This window comes from Drosophila rhopaloa, unplaced genomic scaffold (genome assembly GCF_018152115.1).
Source record: "Drosophila rhopaloa isolate 14029-0021.01 unplaced genomic scaffold, ASM1815211v1 contig_167, whole genome shotgun sequence".
NCBI classification, from domain to species: Eukaryota; Metazoa; Arthropoda; class Insecta; order Diptera; family Drosophilidae; genus Drosophila; species Drosophila rhopaloa.
In genome coordinates this window covers 2,163,030-2,178,492 of record NW_025335047.1, presented here as the reverse complement: position 1 = coordinate 2,178,492, position 15,463 = coordinate 2,163,030, and the positions used below count along the sequence as shown (strand labels likewise).

Sequence of the window (15,463 nt, the reverse complement as noted above, 5' to 3'; positions counted from 1 at the left end):
CACTCAGACATTTATCGGTCATCGGCACTGCCAATCGATACAGCAATCGGAGTTCACAGCCGAAGAAGATTTCACAGAAAATAGGATATAAATTAATTAATTAAAATGAACCGAGTAAAGACCACACAGTCCAAAACGGGAGAGATAATCGCCTACAGCGAGGTCGCCATCCGGAACAACATTTCCGCCGTGGAGTATTGCCGGACATCGATGGCCGCCATCTCGGGCTGCGCTGCAGGTAATTGGTCTTAATTTGTGGTTGATCAGCTGAATTAACACCACCATTTGCAGGTATTCTGGGCTTGAGCGGAACCCTAGGCTTCCTGTTCTACTTCCTATCCGTGTTCGTGCTCTGGATCCTGGTGCTTCTCAAGTCTGGAACCCAGTGGCGCAAGTTCTTCATCAACCGCAGAAATCTGCTGACCAACCAGTTCATGGGCGGCCTTTGCACCTACGTGCTCTTCTGGACATTCCTCTACGGAATGGTTCACGTGTACTAGCGCATTTACAAAACACAGAACACTTATTTAGCGAAATAAACATAGGATCTTGGTTAAACACAACCCATCTTCAGGTTTGTACCGCCGAGGCCACTGCTGCCGTTCCGGAGCAGTCGCACCACGGCGTTTTATTAACATCACAATCGAGCAAAATGTTGAGGATGGTCACCGACACCTGGTCAATGATCATCTCGTGCACCTTGAGTATTTTGTACTTGACGTTGTCCAGGCCCGTCTTGTGGTCCCGCTTGCGGGTCATCTCCTTCTGGTTGAAGCACTTCTGGGTGTCCCGCTTGCGATGATAGCGGTTGTGGATATGGCTGAGGGAAAATAGTACTTAATGTCATTGCTAATTTGATTGCTGTAAAGCTTTTATCACCTAAATGTATCATTAGTGCCAGTCTTAATGTTCTGTGGCCGCGTCACCTGCAGTCCTGCATCCCGGATCCGCACAAAGAACTCATCGTCCTCCAGTCCCCAGCCCCAGTACTGGTTGGACATGCCGTTCATCTGCTGAAAGTGCTCCCGGCGCACCAGCAAGATACCGCCCACGAAGTTATCGTAGTGGTACTTGGGATGCAACTTGGGTCCGGCGATGTGGAGCGGGCCGAGACTGCTGGGATACTCGTACCTCAGATTGTCGTTCAAGGGGAGCAGATCCACGTCGTGCATGGCTATATAGTCGTAAACATCGCTGGCAAACTGAAAGCCCACGTTGATGAGGGAGGCGCGATTGAAGCGGAACCTGTCCACCTGGTTTAGCACGAAGATGTGATGCGCCACGCCCTGGCGCCTCAGGAAGGAGGTCATGTGGGGCACGAACTGGAGGAGCTCCTCGAAACGGTCCCGGAATGGCACCAGCAGGGCCATCTTGTGAGCGGATGCACCGTGGTCATGCGGCTGCTGGAACTTCTCCGCCAGTGGTTCCTTTTGCCCCGCACCTGCTCCTCCGACGCCCGTCAGCCTGGTCAGCGGATTAGACAGCGGGCAGACGCAGTCTATAAAAAGAGCAGTGTCAGGTCAGTATGTATAGCAAGTCTTCATATTTCGCATACGCACCGGATCCCAGGGGCATGAAACTGAGCACCGCAATTCCGCCCAGGCAGAAGGACAGGCCGCAGACAAAGAGCCAGTTTATGGTGGATATATTCACCATTTGGAGGAGCTTATATATAGAGAAGTCCAGGGGTTTAATCGGATTGAGGCCATAAGCGGAAAATATTAAACACTATTTGGCAGCCGGCTAGAAGTGTGAACGCCGCTGGACTGATAGAAAATACCACACGGAAGTAACCTGCACAAAAGATAATTTAAATATTGCCGAACGGTACATCAAAGTCATCTTGGTGAGTAACGTTTTTTCAAATACTTAAAAAAGTTTAAAAAAGTTGAACTTAAGTTGGTATATTTGGGCTTTAGACATTGTTGTCTCCCACGGTACATCATTTTTAACGTAATCAATATCTTTTTTATGTGGTTTTAAAATTTTTTTGGATAAGCAAAATGATGTTTCACAATTTAACCGTGTTAACAATTATGGCCTCCCATTTGTTAAAGAAATATTCCCGGTATACATTTCAATAAAAAGCGTTGTATTTATTTATTAGATTACAAAGAATAGCTGCATATAAATTATGATAAGGTATGGAAACACAAGAGCTGTTCTTAAAAGACATATCAAATAAATAAGATCTAAATTAAAATTTATTTATTTATTTTTAAAATTAAATACTTAGAGCTACAACTATATTTAGAGATTATATAAATCTAATTGATGTTCGTATTCATTCGGCATCGATGAGACGCCTCAAGATTACGGCGCATTGCTAAGGCTCAAGTGACTGAATATTGAATATCCGGGCGTTTCGTTCTATTAAAAAATAATAGCCAGCGCGGCAGCTGGCGGCTAAAAAAATAGTTTACAAAGTTAACTTCTCTCCGGTCTGTGCGATTTTCAGTCAGTCGAGCAGTAGCCATGGCCGAACAGTGTGTTTTCGGTTCCGTATTTAGTTTCCGTTTCAGTTTCAGTTGATCTAAAAATTCTATGTAGACTACGGTTTGGCCACCTCATTTGGAGGTGCAGCGGGCGAAGTACAAATTCAATCCGTTAAAACTATGCAATTTGTGCGTTCGTTTGTAAAATTGCTATAAAAACTAGTTCGTTCGTTTCTCGACTCTACACGTATTTTGTATATAAAAGTATAAAAGCTTGGAATAGTTCATAGAAGATACAGTTTCTCAACTCAACTCAACTCAACTCAATTTGATTCATATGGTCCGATCCGATCTGATCTGATCTGATCTGATTCGATCGATCGATCGATCGGGTTGTGCGCGTGTTACAGGCGGATTCCGTTGCTCTTGCAACAAAAGAAGACTAGAAGCAACAATTATACACAAAAATAATAATGTTTAAAATAAGGTGACTAAAATACTATAAAAGCGCATTGGAGAAGAGTGAGCCGCCGGAGGGGGCAAGTGTAGAAACCGGTCCGGCGGCCGAATGCCGTGGCTTCGTAACGCCATTGATTGCGATCCGGGTCCGGAATATGTTCGCTATACATATGTCAATATGTGGGGTGCTTGAGAGTCTCCTGAAAGCGATTGTATGGCGGCGGGCACACAATGAACGACCTTACAAGGCACGCGCTACGTCGGCTGCTGTGGTGGCTATATGTCCTGTCACTAGGGTCACAAGCCCAAAATACTAGTACACATACAAATAAGTAATCGTTTTAAGTGAGCGCGTCTAAATTAATTGCACCTATACTATGTATACAGTACAATATCACTGGTTGCTTCGTCACCGTAACCTAATCCGAAACAAGTGGTCGTAATCCAATTGAAAGAGTGCGAATGTGTCGGCAAACCCAAAGTTAACACTATTGCATCAGGTTCTGGTCATGGTTCACTATTGCTTCTGGCACCTATTCTATTTCGATTTGTTCCTGTTCGATTTCCTGTTCGGGTTTCGAGATTCTGTTTCTGGTTTCTGGTGTCTGGTTTCTGGCTAAAATAGTGATCTCTATTGCTATTGCTGCTAGTTGGCGAGTGGTGCTATCTGGGCTGGTTGGTTCGTCGGTTCGTGATTGTTGTCTGCAGTGCTTAAGAATTAGTTAAATTATATTTAGTGAGCATGGCTGGTGGTTCATCTCTTGCGTCCCGATGCCACGGCGGCCATCACCTGCTGCATGGTGGGTTCGGGGACGCACTGCTGGGGATCGCACTTCATTTTGCCGTCGCCGCCGCATCTGAAATGGGTGCAAAGAGATCCAGGTTAGTTATGAATCAGGTAACTTGGGTTCCTTATAAGGATACTTACGTGCAGCTGATGCAGGGACCGCTCGTGGACTCGATCTGCTCGCCCACGCGGTAGGATCGGCCGTTGATCAGGCAGCCGGTGTGCTTTACCGCCTCGCCGTGCGAGTAGTGGAGGAAGTGGGGCGGCAGGGTGGTGCTGGTGGTGGTCGTGCTCGTGGTGATGTTCAGCACGGCGGCCATGGACACGGGGCACTCGTAGCGCGGACAGCAGAAGCCGGAGATGGGCTCCTCGTGGCAGCCGGCGATTGGCGGCGGGCATGACTGCTGCAGGCAGATGATGTCGCTTCGGAAGCAGAAGCAGAAGTCGCAGGGATCGTCACGTGGAATCTGCTGGGCGGACACGTACAGCTTGCCGGCGTAGCGGCAGGTTCCGGGTCCGAAGACCTCCTCCTCGTCGTACTCGTCCTCGTACTCGGAGGCGTGGCCGTAGGGCGGTGGAGTGATGGGCTGCTGCTGGCTGGCCACCGTCGTCGTCGCCGGAGCACTGCTCACAGGAGCCTCGGTGGTGCTGGAGGTGGTGGTGCTGGTGGTGCTGCTGGAACTACTCAACTTCTCGGTGGTGTTCTCTTCATCCTCCTCACCAACGCGGTCGTCGATGGCTGGCTTTGGAGTGGAGCTGCTGGGCAGGTGGGAGAACAGTGGGTGCACAGTGGTCGGGACGGCCTCTTCACTTGGCTGGGGAATCTCCGACACTACGGCGGGCACCTCGGGCTGCTCCGGCTCTGGTTTCTTGCCGGCGTCGGCCGCCTCCTCCTCAGTCTCCTTGCTCTCGTCCTCCTTGTCAGCTGCCTCCGTAACTGGAGCATGCTCCTCCTCAGACTCAACGGACTCCTCACCCTCCTCGGTGGAATCTAAGCTGGGCTTCACGACTGGCTCCTGAGTGGTCTTCTCGTCAGCCGCCTCGGGCTGTTCCGTGGTCTTTTCTGGCACCTCCTTCTCCAGTTCTGGCACCTCCTTCTCCAGTTCCGTCTTCTCCGTGGACTTTTCTGGCACTTCCTTCTCCAGTTCTGGCTGTTCCGTGGTCTTTTCTGGCACATCCTTCTCCAGATCTTGTTCATCCGTGGTCTTCTCTGGAACCTCCTTCTCCACCTCTGGAGCCGCAGTTTCCGGCACAATCTCCGCCTCTGTGACTGGAGATTCGGATGGAACGGCAGGCGCGTGAGTGGGAGGCTTCAGTTTGGCATCAGCCTTAGGCTCATCAGTGGTATCCTCAGCATCATCGACAGCTGGTTCGGTGCTCTCTTCACCAACATCCTCAGATACAGAAGGCTGCTCGCTGCTTGGCTCCACATCAAAAGCAACGGGAGCAACTGAAGCAGGAAGTTTCTCACCATCCAAGGGAGCCGCTGTAACTGGAATCTTCTCATCATCCAGAGGAGAAGCAGTGGCTGGGGTATCATCAGTTTCTTGGGAAGAGACTGAAGCTGGGATTTCGTCAGCGGACTGAGGAGCCACTGTGACTGGAATCTTATCTGCATCTTGAGGAGATCCAGTAGCTGGAGTTTCCTCAGCCTCCTGGGAAGCGTCTGAGATGGGAGTCTTGTCAATTTCAGAAACAGTAGTCTTATCAGCATCCTGGGGAGCCGTGGTAACTGGAGTCTTGTCAGCATCCTGAGGAGACACAGTAATGGGAGACTGCTCTTCATCCTCAGAGGATGTGGACGCAGACTCGTCGGCATGCGGGGCAATAGTCTGAGACATGACTTCTTCCATGGGCTTCTTGTCGATCTCCTCGGCAGAAGGAAGATCCACTGAAGGAGTGCTAGAATCAGCAGTAGAATCGGCAGCAGGCGATGCAGTAGGAGCAACTGTGGTGGGTGCAACAGGAGCATCGGTTTTCTGTTCCTCATCCTCTTGGGCAATGGGAGAATCGGTGGACACAATAATAGGTGTTTTGGTGTCGTCCTGGGGAGCAGCCACTTCCTTATCATCAAACACTGGTTGTTCAGTGACGGCACCCTTGGTGTCATCTTCTTGAACAGCAGGCAAAGCTGGGCTAGCATCGGTAGTAATATCAATATCCTCCTTCTCCTGAGATTGAGTGCTGGATTCCTCCTTGGCAGGAGCGGCTGTGGAAGCTTCCTCGATGGGTCCAGAAGTTGCGGACGCAGGTTCATCAATGGGTTGCTCGTCAGACTCTTCAGTGCTGGGCTTAGTTGTGGACTCCACTTCTTGTTCATCCAAGGCGGGTTCCTTTTCGGAAGGTTTCGAACTTTCGGCAGCAGGGGCGATAGTTGGCTTGATTTCTTCTCCCTCCTCCTGGGCAGGAGTGGCATCCTCCTCCTTTTCGATATCTCCGCCAGCAACTGGAGCTGAAGTAGACGACGTTGCCACTTCCTCAGACAGATCAGGAACTTGGGTTTCAGATTCAGGTTTATCTTCAGCCTCCTTTTCATCCACGGGCAGCTTATCAGTAGTATCTGGTACTTTCTCAGTGGAAGATGGTGCCACTTCCGACGATTTCTTGGTGTCATCATCTGCAGCCTGGGGAGAGTCAGTAGTGACCTCTGGAATCTTGTCTTCTTCGCTAGAATCAGAGGGAATCTTTTCTTCAGACGGGGCAGAGGTAACTTCATCGGCGGCAACAGGAGCAATGGTTGCGTCCTTGTCGGCATGTTCAGCTGGAAGCTCGGTGGAGATTTCGGGAATCTCTTTAACAGGCAATTCGGTAGAGATTTCGGGAATCTTTTCAACAGGCAGTTCTGTGGAGATATCGGGAATCTTTTCAACAGGCAGTTCGGTGGAGATATCGGGAATCTTCTCAACTGGTGCCTGGGCCGTGCTCGAGGGCTGCTCATCTGCAGTTGCATCAGTTGATGAAGCAACTTCTTCAGATGATTCTGATTCTTTCTCGGGAGCATCAGTAGATACAGCAAGCTTATCTTCTGGTGTGGCAAACTTGGCTGGTGTCTCAGTTGATGTCTCCTGTTCCGTGGGCTTCTCCTCTTCCTCAGATGACTCCACTGGCTTGTCTTCTTCAGTTGGTCCTTCGTCCTTCTCAGAAGTAGGCGCAACTGTGGTGGCTTCCTGATCGATTGCAAGCGATGGGATTGAGGTGACAGCTTGTTCCTTCTCGCCAATGCTTGGAGCAGCACTGGTTTCCTTTTCAATGTCAGTTTCAGTAGAGGATTGCGGAATCTCTGCAAGGACCTCTTCGGGCAGCTTCTGGATTGGCACCTCATCGGCGGCCGTTGGGGCTGTAACTGTGGTTTCCTCCTGCGGAGTCTGGGCAGGAGCTTCGGGTTTCTCTTCGGCCACCTGGGAAGGAGCCTCATCCGTGGATGTTTCCTTATCCTGTTCCTCAGAAGAGCCAAGGAGGCCTGTAGAGGTTTCGATGCCGGTTTCCTTTTCCACATCTTCGTCCGGATGGGCAATAGGAGCAGAAGTGGCAGGGGATTCCTCATCGGGAGTGATACTGCCCGTAGGAATCTTCTCACCAGCGGGAGCCACAGTTGTGGGCACATCAGATTCGGGGGTTTCCTCGCTCTCATCAGAGGCAGGAGCTCCAGTGAATGGTTCGACAGACTCTTCCTTAGCAGGAGCAGCAGTGGTTGCACGATCAGATTCAGGCTCGATCTCATTTTCAGCTGGAGTAGCTGTAGTGCTATCGTCTTCAATTGGCTTTTGTCCATCTTCAACTGGCTTCTCCTCTTCTTGGACTGGTTTCGGTTCACCTTCGACTGGTTTCGGTTCACCTTCGACTGGTTTCTCTCCTTCCTGGACTGGTTTCTTCTCATCCTCGTCCATCGTTGGAGCAGGGGTAGTGATTGCGGCTGGAAGTTCCTCTTCAAAGATATCCTGGGGTAGCTTGGGCAGATTGGCCTCCTCCTCAACGTCCTCGATAGTCTTATCAGTGCTTGGGGTCTTCTCGTCATCAGCAGATGCAGAAGGAGGAGCAGGAGTAGCATCACCCTCAATTTCATTGTCGGCCTCCGATGTCTCATCAGCGGTTTCCTTTTCACCTCCAATGCTTGCTTCAGTGCTGATATCAGTTTCAGTAGAGGAGTCCTCCTCGAGTGGTTTCTTTTCTGGGGCCAGAGTTGGTAGTGGTGGTCCCTGCTCGACTGGCTTCGCGGTACTAATTTCAATTTCGCTTTCAATGGGTACAGATGTAGCAGGAACGATATCCTCATCCCCAGCAGTTTCCTTTTCGTCAGAAGCAGAAGCCTTTGATGGAGAAACAGTGGTGATTTCCTCAGATTGTTCAATCTCATCTCCAGCTGGAGCACGGGTCGAAACCTCGGGAATCTTATCAGACTCTGGAGCCTGGGTGGCTGGAGCTGGTTCCTCCGCCTCTGGTTCCTTGCCGATATCAGCAGTTGGCACTTCAGTCGAGGACTCTGGAGACTCCTTCTCGGGTTGAGCAGTGGTGGCAAGGATTTCATCATCAGGGATTGGCTCTGCCTCAGCAGGTTTCTTCTCTTCTGAAGGTGTCTTTTCATCGACCGGCTTGGGTACTTCTTCAACTGAAGTGGGAGCAGATGTGGTGGCCAGTTTGTCTTCAGTCTCCTTCTCTTCATCGTCGGCAAACTGGGAGGGAGTTGAAGTCTCTGGCTGCTTAGTGGCTGTAACGAAATCATCATCGGTCTTCTTTTCGTCCTCGGGCTTGGGCTCCTCAACTGGTTTCTTATCCTCTTCGGATTCATCAACTGGCTTCTTGTCCTCCTCGGATTCTTCAATTGGTTTTTTATCCTCCTCGGATTCCTCAATTGGTTTCTTATCCTCTTCGGATTCATCAACTGGTTTCTTATCCTCCTCGGATTCCTCAATTGGTTTCTTATCAGCCTTAGCAGGCGAAGATTCATCAACTTGGACAGGAACTGAGGTCACTGGCTGGATCTCTTCATCGGGTTTGACATGAGAAAGAGGCTGTTCAGTAGTGCCAGTAGGTATGATAACGTCCTCGGGAATTTCCTCGGTGCTGATCTCGGAGACATCCTCGTCGATCTTGTCGTCAGGCTTGGCAGTAGAGTCCTGCTCCTTTTCAGCGCTTTCTGGGCTCTCATCGCAGTTGTAAGTGGGACAGCAACCATCCAAAAGATCGGCAGCCACGGTACATTTCTCCAGGTTCTCGGGCAACTTGCACTCCATCTGTTGGCAGGCCACGAGGCTGCTGACACATCTGCAGGAGACGTCGCAGGGGGCGGTGGCGGGCACAATGGTGTTGTTGGCATAGGTCTTGCCCTCCACCAGGCAGTCACCTTCGCCGGGAATGACGGCGGGCAGATCCATGGCGGGCAGGGGCTCCTCGCCACTAGGGGCTTGGGTAGTCTTCTCCGCTTCGAAGTCGTTACGGTTGTCAACTGCGGCAGTGCTGGATGGGACATCCTGGGGCACTGGACTGGTCTCCACTGGCTTGGATGGCTCCTCTTGGACAGAGGATTCCGTTGCAGGTACCTCATCCTCAGTAGAATCCTTTTCTCCGGCAGGCGGCAAGTAAACGGCGGTGGGCTTATCTGTGGCGGATTCATCACTGGTCTCGGGCTGACTGGTAGTTGCTTCGGCTTGTTCAACCGGAGGAACAATATCAGATTTAGTTGGAAGCTCAGTGCTTGTCTCCTTAACATCCTCCTCCTTGTGATCCTTGTCTGCAGGCTCAGCTGTTGGCACTTCCTGCTTGTCGACGGGAGCACTAGTTGATGACTCGACTTCAGCGGCCTCAGCTTCCGTTGAGGACTCCTCTTCGGTCTGCTCGGTGGCTGTGGGCTTAGCAGTTGTGCTCTTGACAGCATCATCGACTGGCAGATCTGTGGCATCCTCTTCGACTTCTCCGGACTCTTTGTCATCTTTGTCGGCAGGGACTCCGGCTTCCTCCTTGTCGCCAGCTCGTGCAGGTGCACTGCTGGTCGTTTCAGCCGAAGCATCCTGGACACCTTCGGTAGAGGAGGCAATTGATGGGACACTGGTAGAGCTGGGAAGATCTCCCTCTTCCTCTGGCAACTCGGTAGACTGCTGGGCAATTTCAGGCTGCTCTCCCAAGGACTTGGGTGTAGTGGCCTTAACAATCTCCTCTTCAGCACTGACATCTTCAGTTGGAATGGGTGTGGCGGAAATGGCTTCTTCCTCAGTTTCAGCGACTGGCGTTGTGGGCTTAGCCAAGTCCTCGACTTCTTCCGCTGGAGCATCCGTGGCAGAATCTGGTTCCTTCTCGCTGTCGCCGTCGGTCTTAGTAGCTGGAGTGGTAGCCTTGACGACTTCCTCTTCGCTGACTTCTTCGGCAGGTGTGGTTCCCTTGATGATCTCTTCTTCATCCTCACTGCTTGTTGCTCCGGCAGGAGTGGTGCCCTTAACGATCTCCTCCTCGTCTTCGCTGCTGGCTTCTCCGGCAGGAGTTGTTCCTTTGACGATCTCCTCTTCGGCTTCGCTGCTAGACTCTCCGGCTGGAGTGGTTTCCTTGGAAATCTCCTTTTCGGCTTCGCTGCTGGTTTCTCCGGCAGGAGTGGTGCCCTTAACGATGTCCTCTTCAGCCTCACTGCTAGATTCTCCGGCAGGAGTGGTACTTTTGACGATCTCCTCTTCGGCTTCGCTACTGGCTTCTCCGGCAGGAGTGGTTCCCTTGATGATCTCCTCTTCACCCTCACTGCTGGATTCTCCGGCAGGAGTGGTGTCCTTAACGATGTCCTCTTCAGCCTCACTGCTGGCTTCTCCAGCAGGAGTGGTACCCTTGACGATCTCCTCTTCACCCTCACTGCTGGCTTCTCCAGCAGGAGTGGTTCCCTTGACGATCTCCTCTTCGACTTCACTGCTGGATTCTCCAGCAGGAGTGGTTCCCTTGACGATCTCCTCTTCTCCCTCGCTGCTGGCTTCCTCTGCCGATTCTGTAGGCTTGGCTGGCTCCACTTCATCGATTTCTGATGGAACTGGAGTGGGCTTGCCAGCCTCTTGTTCCTCACTTTCCTCGGGAGCCGGAGTTGCTTCCTGTTCAGTTTTGTCGCTTGTCGTGGGAGCCGAAGTGGGTTGGACTTCCTTGTCCTCCTCAACGCTTTCCACTGGAGCGGCAGTGGGTTTGATTGCCTGGTCTTCCTCACCGCTTCCCTCAGTAGGCTTGAGTTCCTCTTCTTTTTCGTCGCTGGCCACTGGAGCGGAAGTGGGCTTGGATTCCTCTTGAGACTCCTCTGGAGCTGCTGTGACCTTAACATCCTTCTCCTCGTCCCCGCTTCCTTCCTCCGTAGGCTCTTCACTGGTTTCGCCGGCTGGCGTGGGCTTAACTTCCTCTTCTTCGCTTGGCGCCGAGGTGGTGGCCTTGACCACTTCCAGTTCCGGACTGGCCTTGGCTGGAGCGGCAGTGCTGACCTTAATAAGTTCCTCCTCAGTGACTTCCTTCTCGGGAATCTGGGCAGGCTTGGCCACATCCTCTTCGCCACTACCCTCGGGCTCCGGAGTGGTGACAATCTTGACAATCTCCTCATCGGCGGCTTCGGTGGACGATTCCTTGGACTCCTCGGTGGAGGATGGCACATCGATCCTGGAATCGGAGGCAATGCCAGCAGTAGAGGATTCCGGCTCGAAGGAGAAGTCCTTCTCGTCCGTGACTTGGACTGGAGCAACCGTGGTGGCCTTAACCTTCTCCTCCTCCTCTTCGTCCTCAACATCGCCGCTTCCCAGTTCCACGGAGGGAATATCGGTAGCGCTCTCCTTATCCTTATCCTGTTCCTTCTCCTCGTCATCGATGTGCTCCTGCAGGTCCACATCCTCCTTGGGGATCTCAGCATGAATGCCCTTGGCTGGCACCGAAGTAACACTCTCCGCCGTGGTGACCTCAACAATTTCAGTGGTGGCACTGTCGTCCTCGCAGACGTAGTTGCTCGGGCAGCACTCGCCCTCGGCAGCTGGCATGGCACGGCAGGACTTTCCATTGGCGGCCATCATGGGCACCTCGCACTCCTGGACGGCGCAAACGATGTCTCCACGCATGCAGTAGCAGTGCTCGCAGGCGTTCTTGCCCTTCAACGAGGCTCCATCGGCGTACACTTCGCCATCGTGGATGCAGTCGGTGGTGGTTGGTGGTGTCATGGTGCTCTCCAGGATGAATCCGGTGGTGGGGCGCACTGTGGTGGTGGTCGTGGTGGTCGACTGGTCTACAAAGTCCAGTTCGTTCTCATGGTCTGCAAAAGGAAATTGTTACATTTAATACATTTTACAAATTAACTTGTTAAATGGACTTCAAACTCCGCATAACTTAACTCAAATGGATTTTCTGCGAAAGGCAATCAACTGATAACTTACCGCAACTGTAGCGCACTGGGCAACACGATCCCTTGTTGTAGATGGGCAGGCAGCCGTCCACGTGCAGAGTGCACTCCTGCATGACGCACTTGGTCTGGTTGTTGATGCAGTAGCACAGCTCGCAGGGTTTGTTGGGGTTTGATGGCACCTGGGCGCCCTCCGGGTAGAACTTCTCCTCGATGCTGCAGCCGAACTTCTCGGGGATGCTCAGCTCGGTTCCGGGTTCGGGGGAATGGTAGGGCACGTCCACGGGCACTACGGGATAAAATGGGAGTATAAACACTCTGGGGTATTGAGAACACTCCTCCTATGCAAACTCACCTTCTGGGCAGGTGATGATGGGACAGCACTGGTCCTCCCGCTTCTCCACGATGCAGTCGTGGCCAATGGGCTTGGTGAAGGGGCAGACGCGCAGGTAGCACATCAGCATGCGGTTGTGGCAGGTGCAGTTCAGACACGGCTCATTGGTCATGATGCGGTCGCCCTCTTGGTAGTGCGCATAGTTGTAGTAGCAGCCCTCTGAAAGTATAGGATTGGGTTCGATGTTGAAGCTCTTGCAATCTGGGGCGCAGCATCTGGGAACCAAAAGCCCCAGACAATGCCACTCTTCCGGCTAATAAATTCCAGGCATTAGTTATGCAAGCGGGCCATCCATATCTAACTTTGTGTGTGATTTTCCCCGCGATGTGTGCTACTGTGTCGTTCGGGCCATAAATCGGGGCTTAGCGCCAGTCGGCTGTCATAATACGTGCGGCTATAGACAAATTTTATTGCTCATCAGTGTCGTCAAAACCAAAGTCAACTGTCGTCGTCGTCTAGCTGAGTCTTAAAATATGCGCACGTCGCAAGTCCAGTGTTTCTAATTTAGTGACGTCCACCCGCAATAAATTTCACATCACATCATTAACACGTTAAGCGCGCCAGTTTCCCCAACTACTGTGAACCCCGACTACTAGACCGTTTTCTGATTGAAATCTCTGGGTCTGGGCCTCTGCTCACGTTTCCAGCATAACTCGTAAAAAGGCAGCGCTTATTTATTTTTGTCTCCATCTGTCTTCACACCTCACTTTAATGCGGCTTTATGACGGCGATTGGCCGATAATTGGACCCCGATTAGCGGCTTATGTCAAGTGGTTAGCTAATTAACCATTTAGGCCCCGAATCGATCACAATATTGATGGCTTTCAATTATAATATTGATTTAAAAAGCGAGCGGGAGAGCACTCAAAGTAAATATGAAAAGGCTGAGTACCATTAATCGGCCACTTCCGCATTGCGAAACGAAAACGTAATCACCATAAAACAGTGATCTGAATGCAATTTTATTAGGCTCCTGCTCTTTGACGGTTATGGCCGCCAGTTAATCAGCTCTAGACTCCGACTTACCCGAATACTGTTGGATCTCCGTGTACTCCTGCACTGGGGCTGCAATGGGAAAAGGTGGAAGGAATGTTTATTATTTAATGAAATGCCATACTTGCAGTTCCCCCATTACGGCGGGATTTTTACGATGGCCATATCCGTTAGCCATCGCCATCGCCATCGCCATGACCATAATTAATTAATTTATCCATTGCCGCGAATGCCGAACTCTAATTGTGCCAGCATGCAATTGAAATTGGCCGGGAAGCTGCGTAGGCCAGCTTTTCTTTTAGCCTTGATAGCCTTGTCCGGCGTGATAACAGGGTCTACAAGCCAAGAGCAACACCAAATTGCAGCAGCAGCAGCAGCAACAACTTGGCTTTGTATGCATGCAACGTGTTATTACCACATCATCAAAATGCAGCCTGGCTTGCAAGTTGCAACATCCACCGACCAGCCAGCAGCAGCTTTAGAACCAGGAAAATGGCCAAGAAAGCTGGCTGCGTGTGTCCCACACGATTCCCCCCTGCAAAAATGGCTCAAACAAATTGTCTAAGCTGACAGTTGGCCAGGAAGGCCAGTTGCTGCTGCTGCTGCCACTTGTTGCTGCAGAAATGATTTGACAAATTGCTGTTTTATGAATTACTGCTGGCGGCCTCAACTTTGATTAATTGCGTCTAGTTGAAGGGTTGACAATTTCTCGAATATTTCACATTTTAATTTCCGCATACTTGCGGGGCCCATTCCCGATGACTCGACTCTTTGCCGGGATCCACATTTAAATCGAAGCTGAAGCTGAACTGAAGCCGAAGGCAAAGGCAAAGACCTGGCCCATACAATTTGGCAACAAATTGCAGGCGAAACAACAATGAAAATCCTAACGGCAAGTGCTCATAAGCATGAATTTGGCCGACTCTTGGCACTAGAATCCAGACTCAAAGTCAGACTGAAACTCAGACTCAGAACGGCAGCCGCAAATCAGAGTAGCAATTTCGAGCTGTAGCAGATGGAGGAGCCTCCGTCTCACTCGAAGCTAACGGATGTAAATTACATTATATGCGGTAAGAACAACAACACGACCGAGCCTGGCAACGCATAAAAATTCACACATTAACTGTTAAGGATTGCCGGCGAGGGAAGTCTCTCCACTTGACTGAACTCGAGCCTTGGCAGTGCGCAGAATTTGGCTGCGAACTTGGCAATGGGAGTCAATCATGTGGCCAGCAGCAACTGGTAGTAGGCCCAGTAAGCCAACCAAACCAAGAAAACCAGCAAACCTAGACAATCCCCAGTTGCCGCGACCGCCTTGTAATGCAAACTTATGCAACAATTCTGCGCTGCACAAGTGCAACAACTAAAACAAGCCACATATACATCATCATTACGATCGGATGGGGGACGCCTGAGTTCCTGGCTGGCTGGCGAAGATGATGATGATAATGATGACTATGGTACACATCAAACATGGTCGTGTCGGTCCAACAAACAGAAGTCAGTCAGTCAGTTAGTCAGCCAAGTTGCTGCTGCTGCTGCTGCCGCATGTTGCTGGTGTTGATGTGGAAGCAGCAACAGCACACTGAGGGAATAAATCCCAACTGAATTTTAAACTGATTTTGTTTTGCAGTGCAGGAATTGAATCCTTGATTTGCTGTCCCAGTAGTTTCTTTAACTTATAGCGAATATTTTTAAATAAATAAGTAGAATTTAAACGAAGCAGGTCATCAAGAACAATGGTTTCAGTTGGAGTGCCAGAAATTAATTCAGGCTATCGGCTGATTTTCGACACTTTATTAAGCTTTCTAGTTTATTATTTTCAAATGGATTTTTCTCTCAGTGCAACGGCAGCAACTCGGCTTCTTCGTGTGCTCAAGCAGGAAAGCAGCCAAGCAGCGGGCCAGGCCAAAGCCAAAGCCAAAGTTGTTGGCGGCTCTTGGCAGAGTCGTGCATTTTGTTTATTCTAGGAAAGCGCGCGCGCACCGCCTCCGCTCCTCCTGCCCCGCCCCTCCTACCCCGCCCCTCCTGTCCCGCCCGGTGATCCCCCACCCACCTGACCA

At 51.0% G+C, this 15,463-nt stretch overlaps 3 protein-coding genes across 5 annotated transcripts in view; 1 reads left to right on the top strand and 2 right to left on the bottom strand.

Annotated features, from left to right (window-relative positions):
* The first annotated feature begins 16 nt into the window (after nt 1-16).
* LOC108043278 (ER membrane protein complex subunit 6) lies at nt 17-563 on the top strand. The gene is made up of 2 exons (XM_017121898.2): nt 17-238; nt 292-563. The coding sequence occupies exons 1-2, from the start codon at nt 106-108 to the stop codon at nt 498-500; spliced, it is 342 nt and encodes a 113-aa protein (XP_016977387.1). The 5' UTR covers nt 17-105; the 3' UTR covers nt 501-563.
* Nucleotides 550-1,780, bottom strand: LOC108043277 (beta-1,4-galactosyltransferase 7). The gene is made up of 3 exons (XM_017121897.2): nt 1,560-1,780; nt 880-1,498; nt 550-820 (listed from the first exon to the last, which is right to left on the bottom strand). The coding sequence occupies exons 1-3, from the start codon at nt 1,654-1,656 to the stop codon at nt 571-573; spliced, it is 966 nt and encodes a 321-aa protein (XP_016977386.1). The 5' UTR covers nt 1,657-1,780; the 3' UTR covers nt 550-570.
* Nucleotides 1,781-2,182: 402 nt separating this feature from the next.
* The window catches only part of LOC108043267 (titin), a 37,750-nt gene continuing 24,469 nt past the window's right edge, over nt 2,183-15,463 (bottom strand). For 2 of the 3 annotated variants that reach the window (XM_017121883.2, XM_017121881.2), the window contains 5 exons: nt 13,434-13,472; nt 12,369-12,566; nt 12,048-12,302; nt 3,823-11,926; nt 2,183-3,751 (listed from right to left, as the gene is read on the bottom strand). In XM_017121883.2, the coding sequence (XP_016977372.2) occupies nt 3,649-3,751; nt 3,823-11,926; nt 12,048-12,302; nt 12,369-12,566; nt 13,434-13,472 (8,699 nt within the window). In that variant the 3' untranslated portion in view covers nt 2,183-3,648. The remainder of the gene's footprint in view (nt 3,752-3,822; nt 11,927-12,047; nt 12,303-12,368; nt 12,567-13,433; nt 13,473-15,463) is intronic. The other variant, XM_044458704.1, reaches the window with a different exon arrangement.

Bases quoted from the DNA above. Each gene is read 5' to 3' on its own strand.
- LOC108043278 (XM_017121898.2), top strand. From the start codon at position 106: ATGAACCGAGTAAAGACCACACAGTCCAAAACGGGAGAGATAATCGCC. The intron at 239-291 runs GTAATTGGTCTT...CACCATTTGCAG, and splicing joins CATCTCGGGCTGCGCTGCAG to GTATTCTGGGCTTGAGCGGA.
- LOC108043277 (XM_017121897.2), bottom strand. From the start codon at position 1,656: ATGGTGAATATATCCACCATAAACTGGCTCTTTGTCTGCGGCCTGTCC. The intron at 1,499-1,559 runs GTGCGTATGCGA...CTCTTTTTATAG, and splicing joins TTTCATGCCCCTGGGATCCG to ACTGCGTCTGCCCGCTGTCT. The intron at 821-879 runs GTGATAAAAGCT...ATTTTCCCTCAG, and splicing joins GGCACTAATGATACATTTAG to CCATATCCACAACCGCTATC.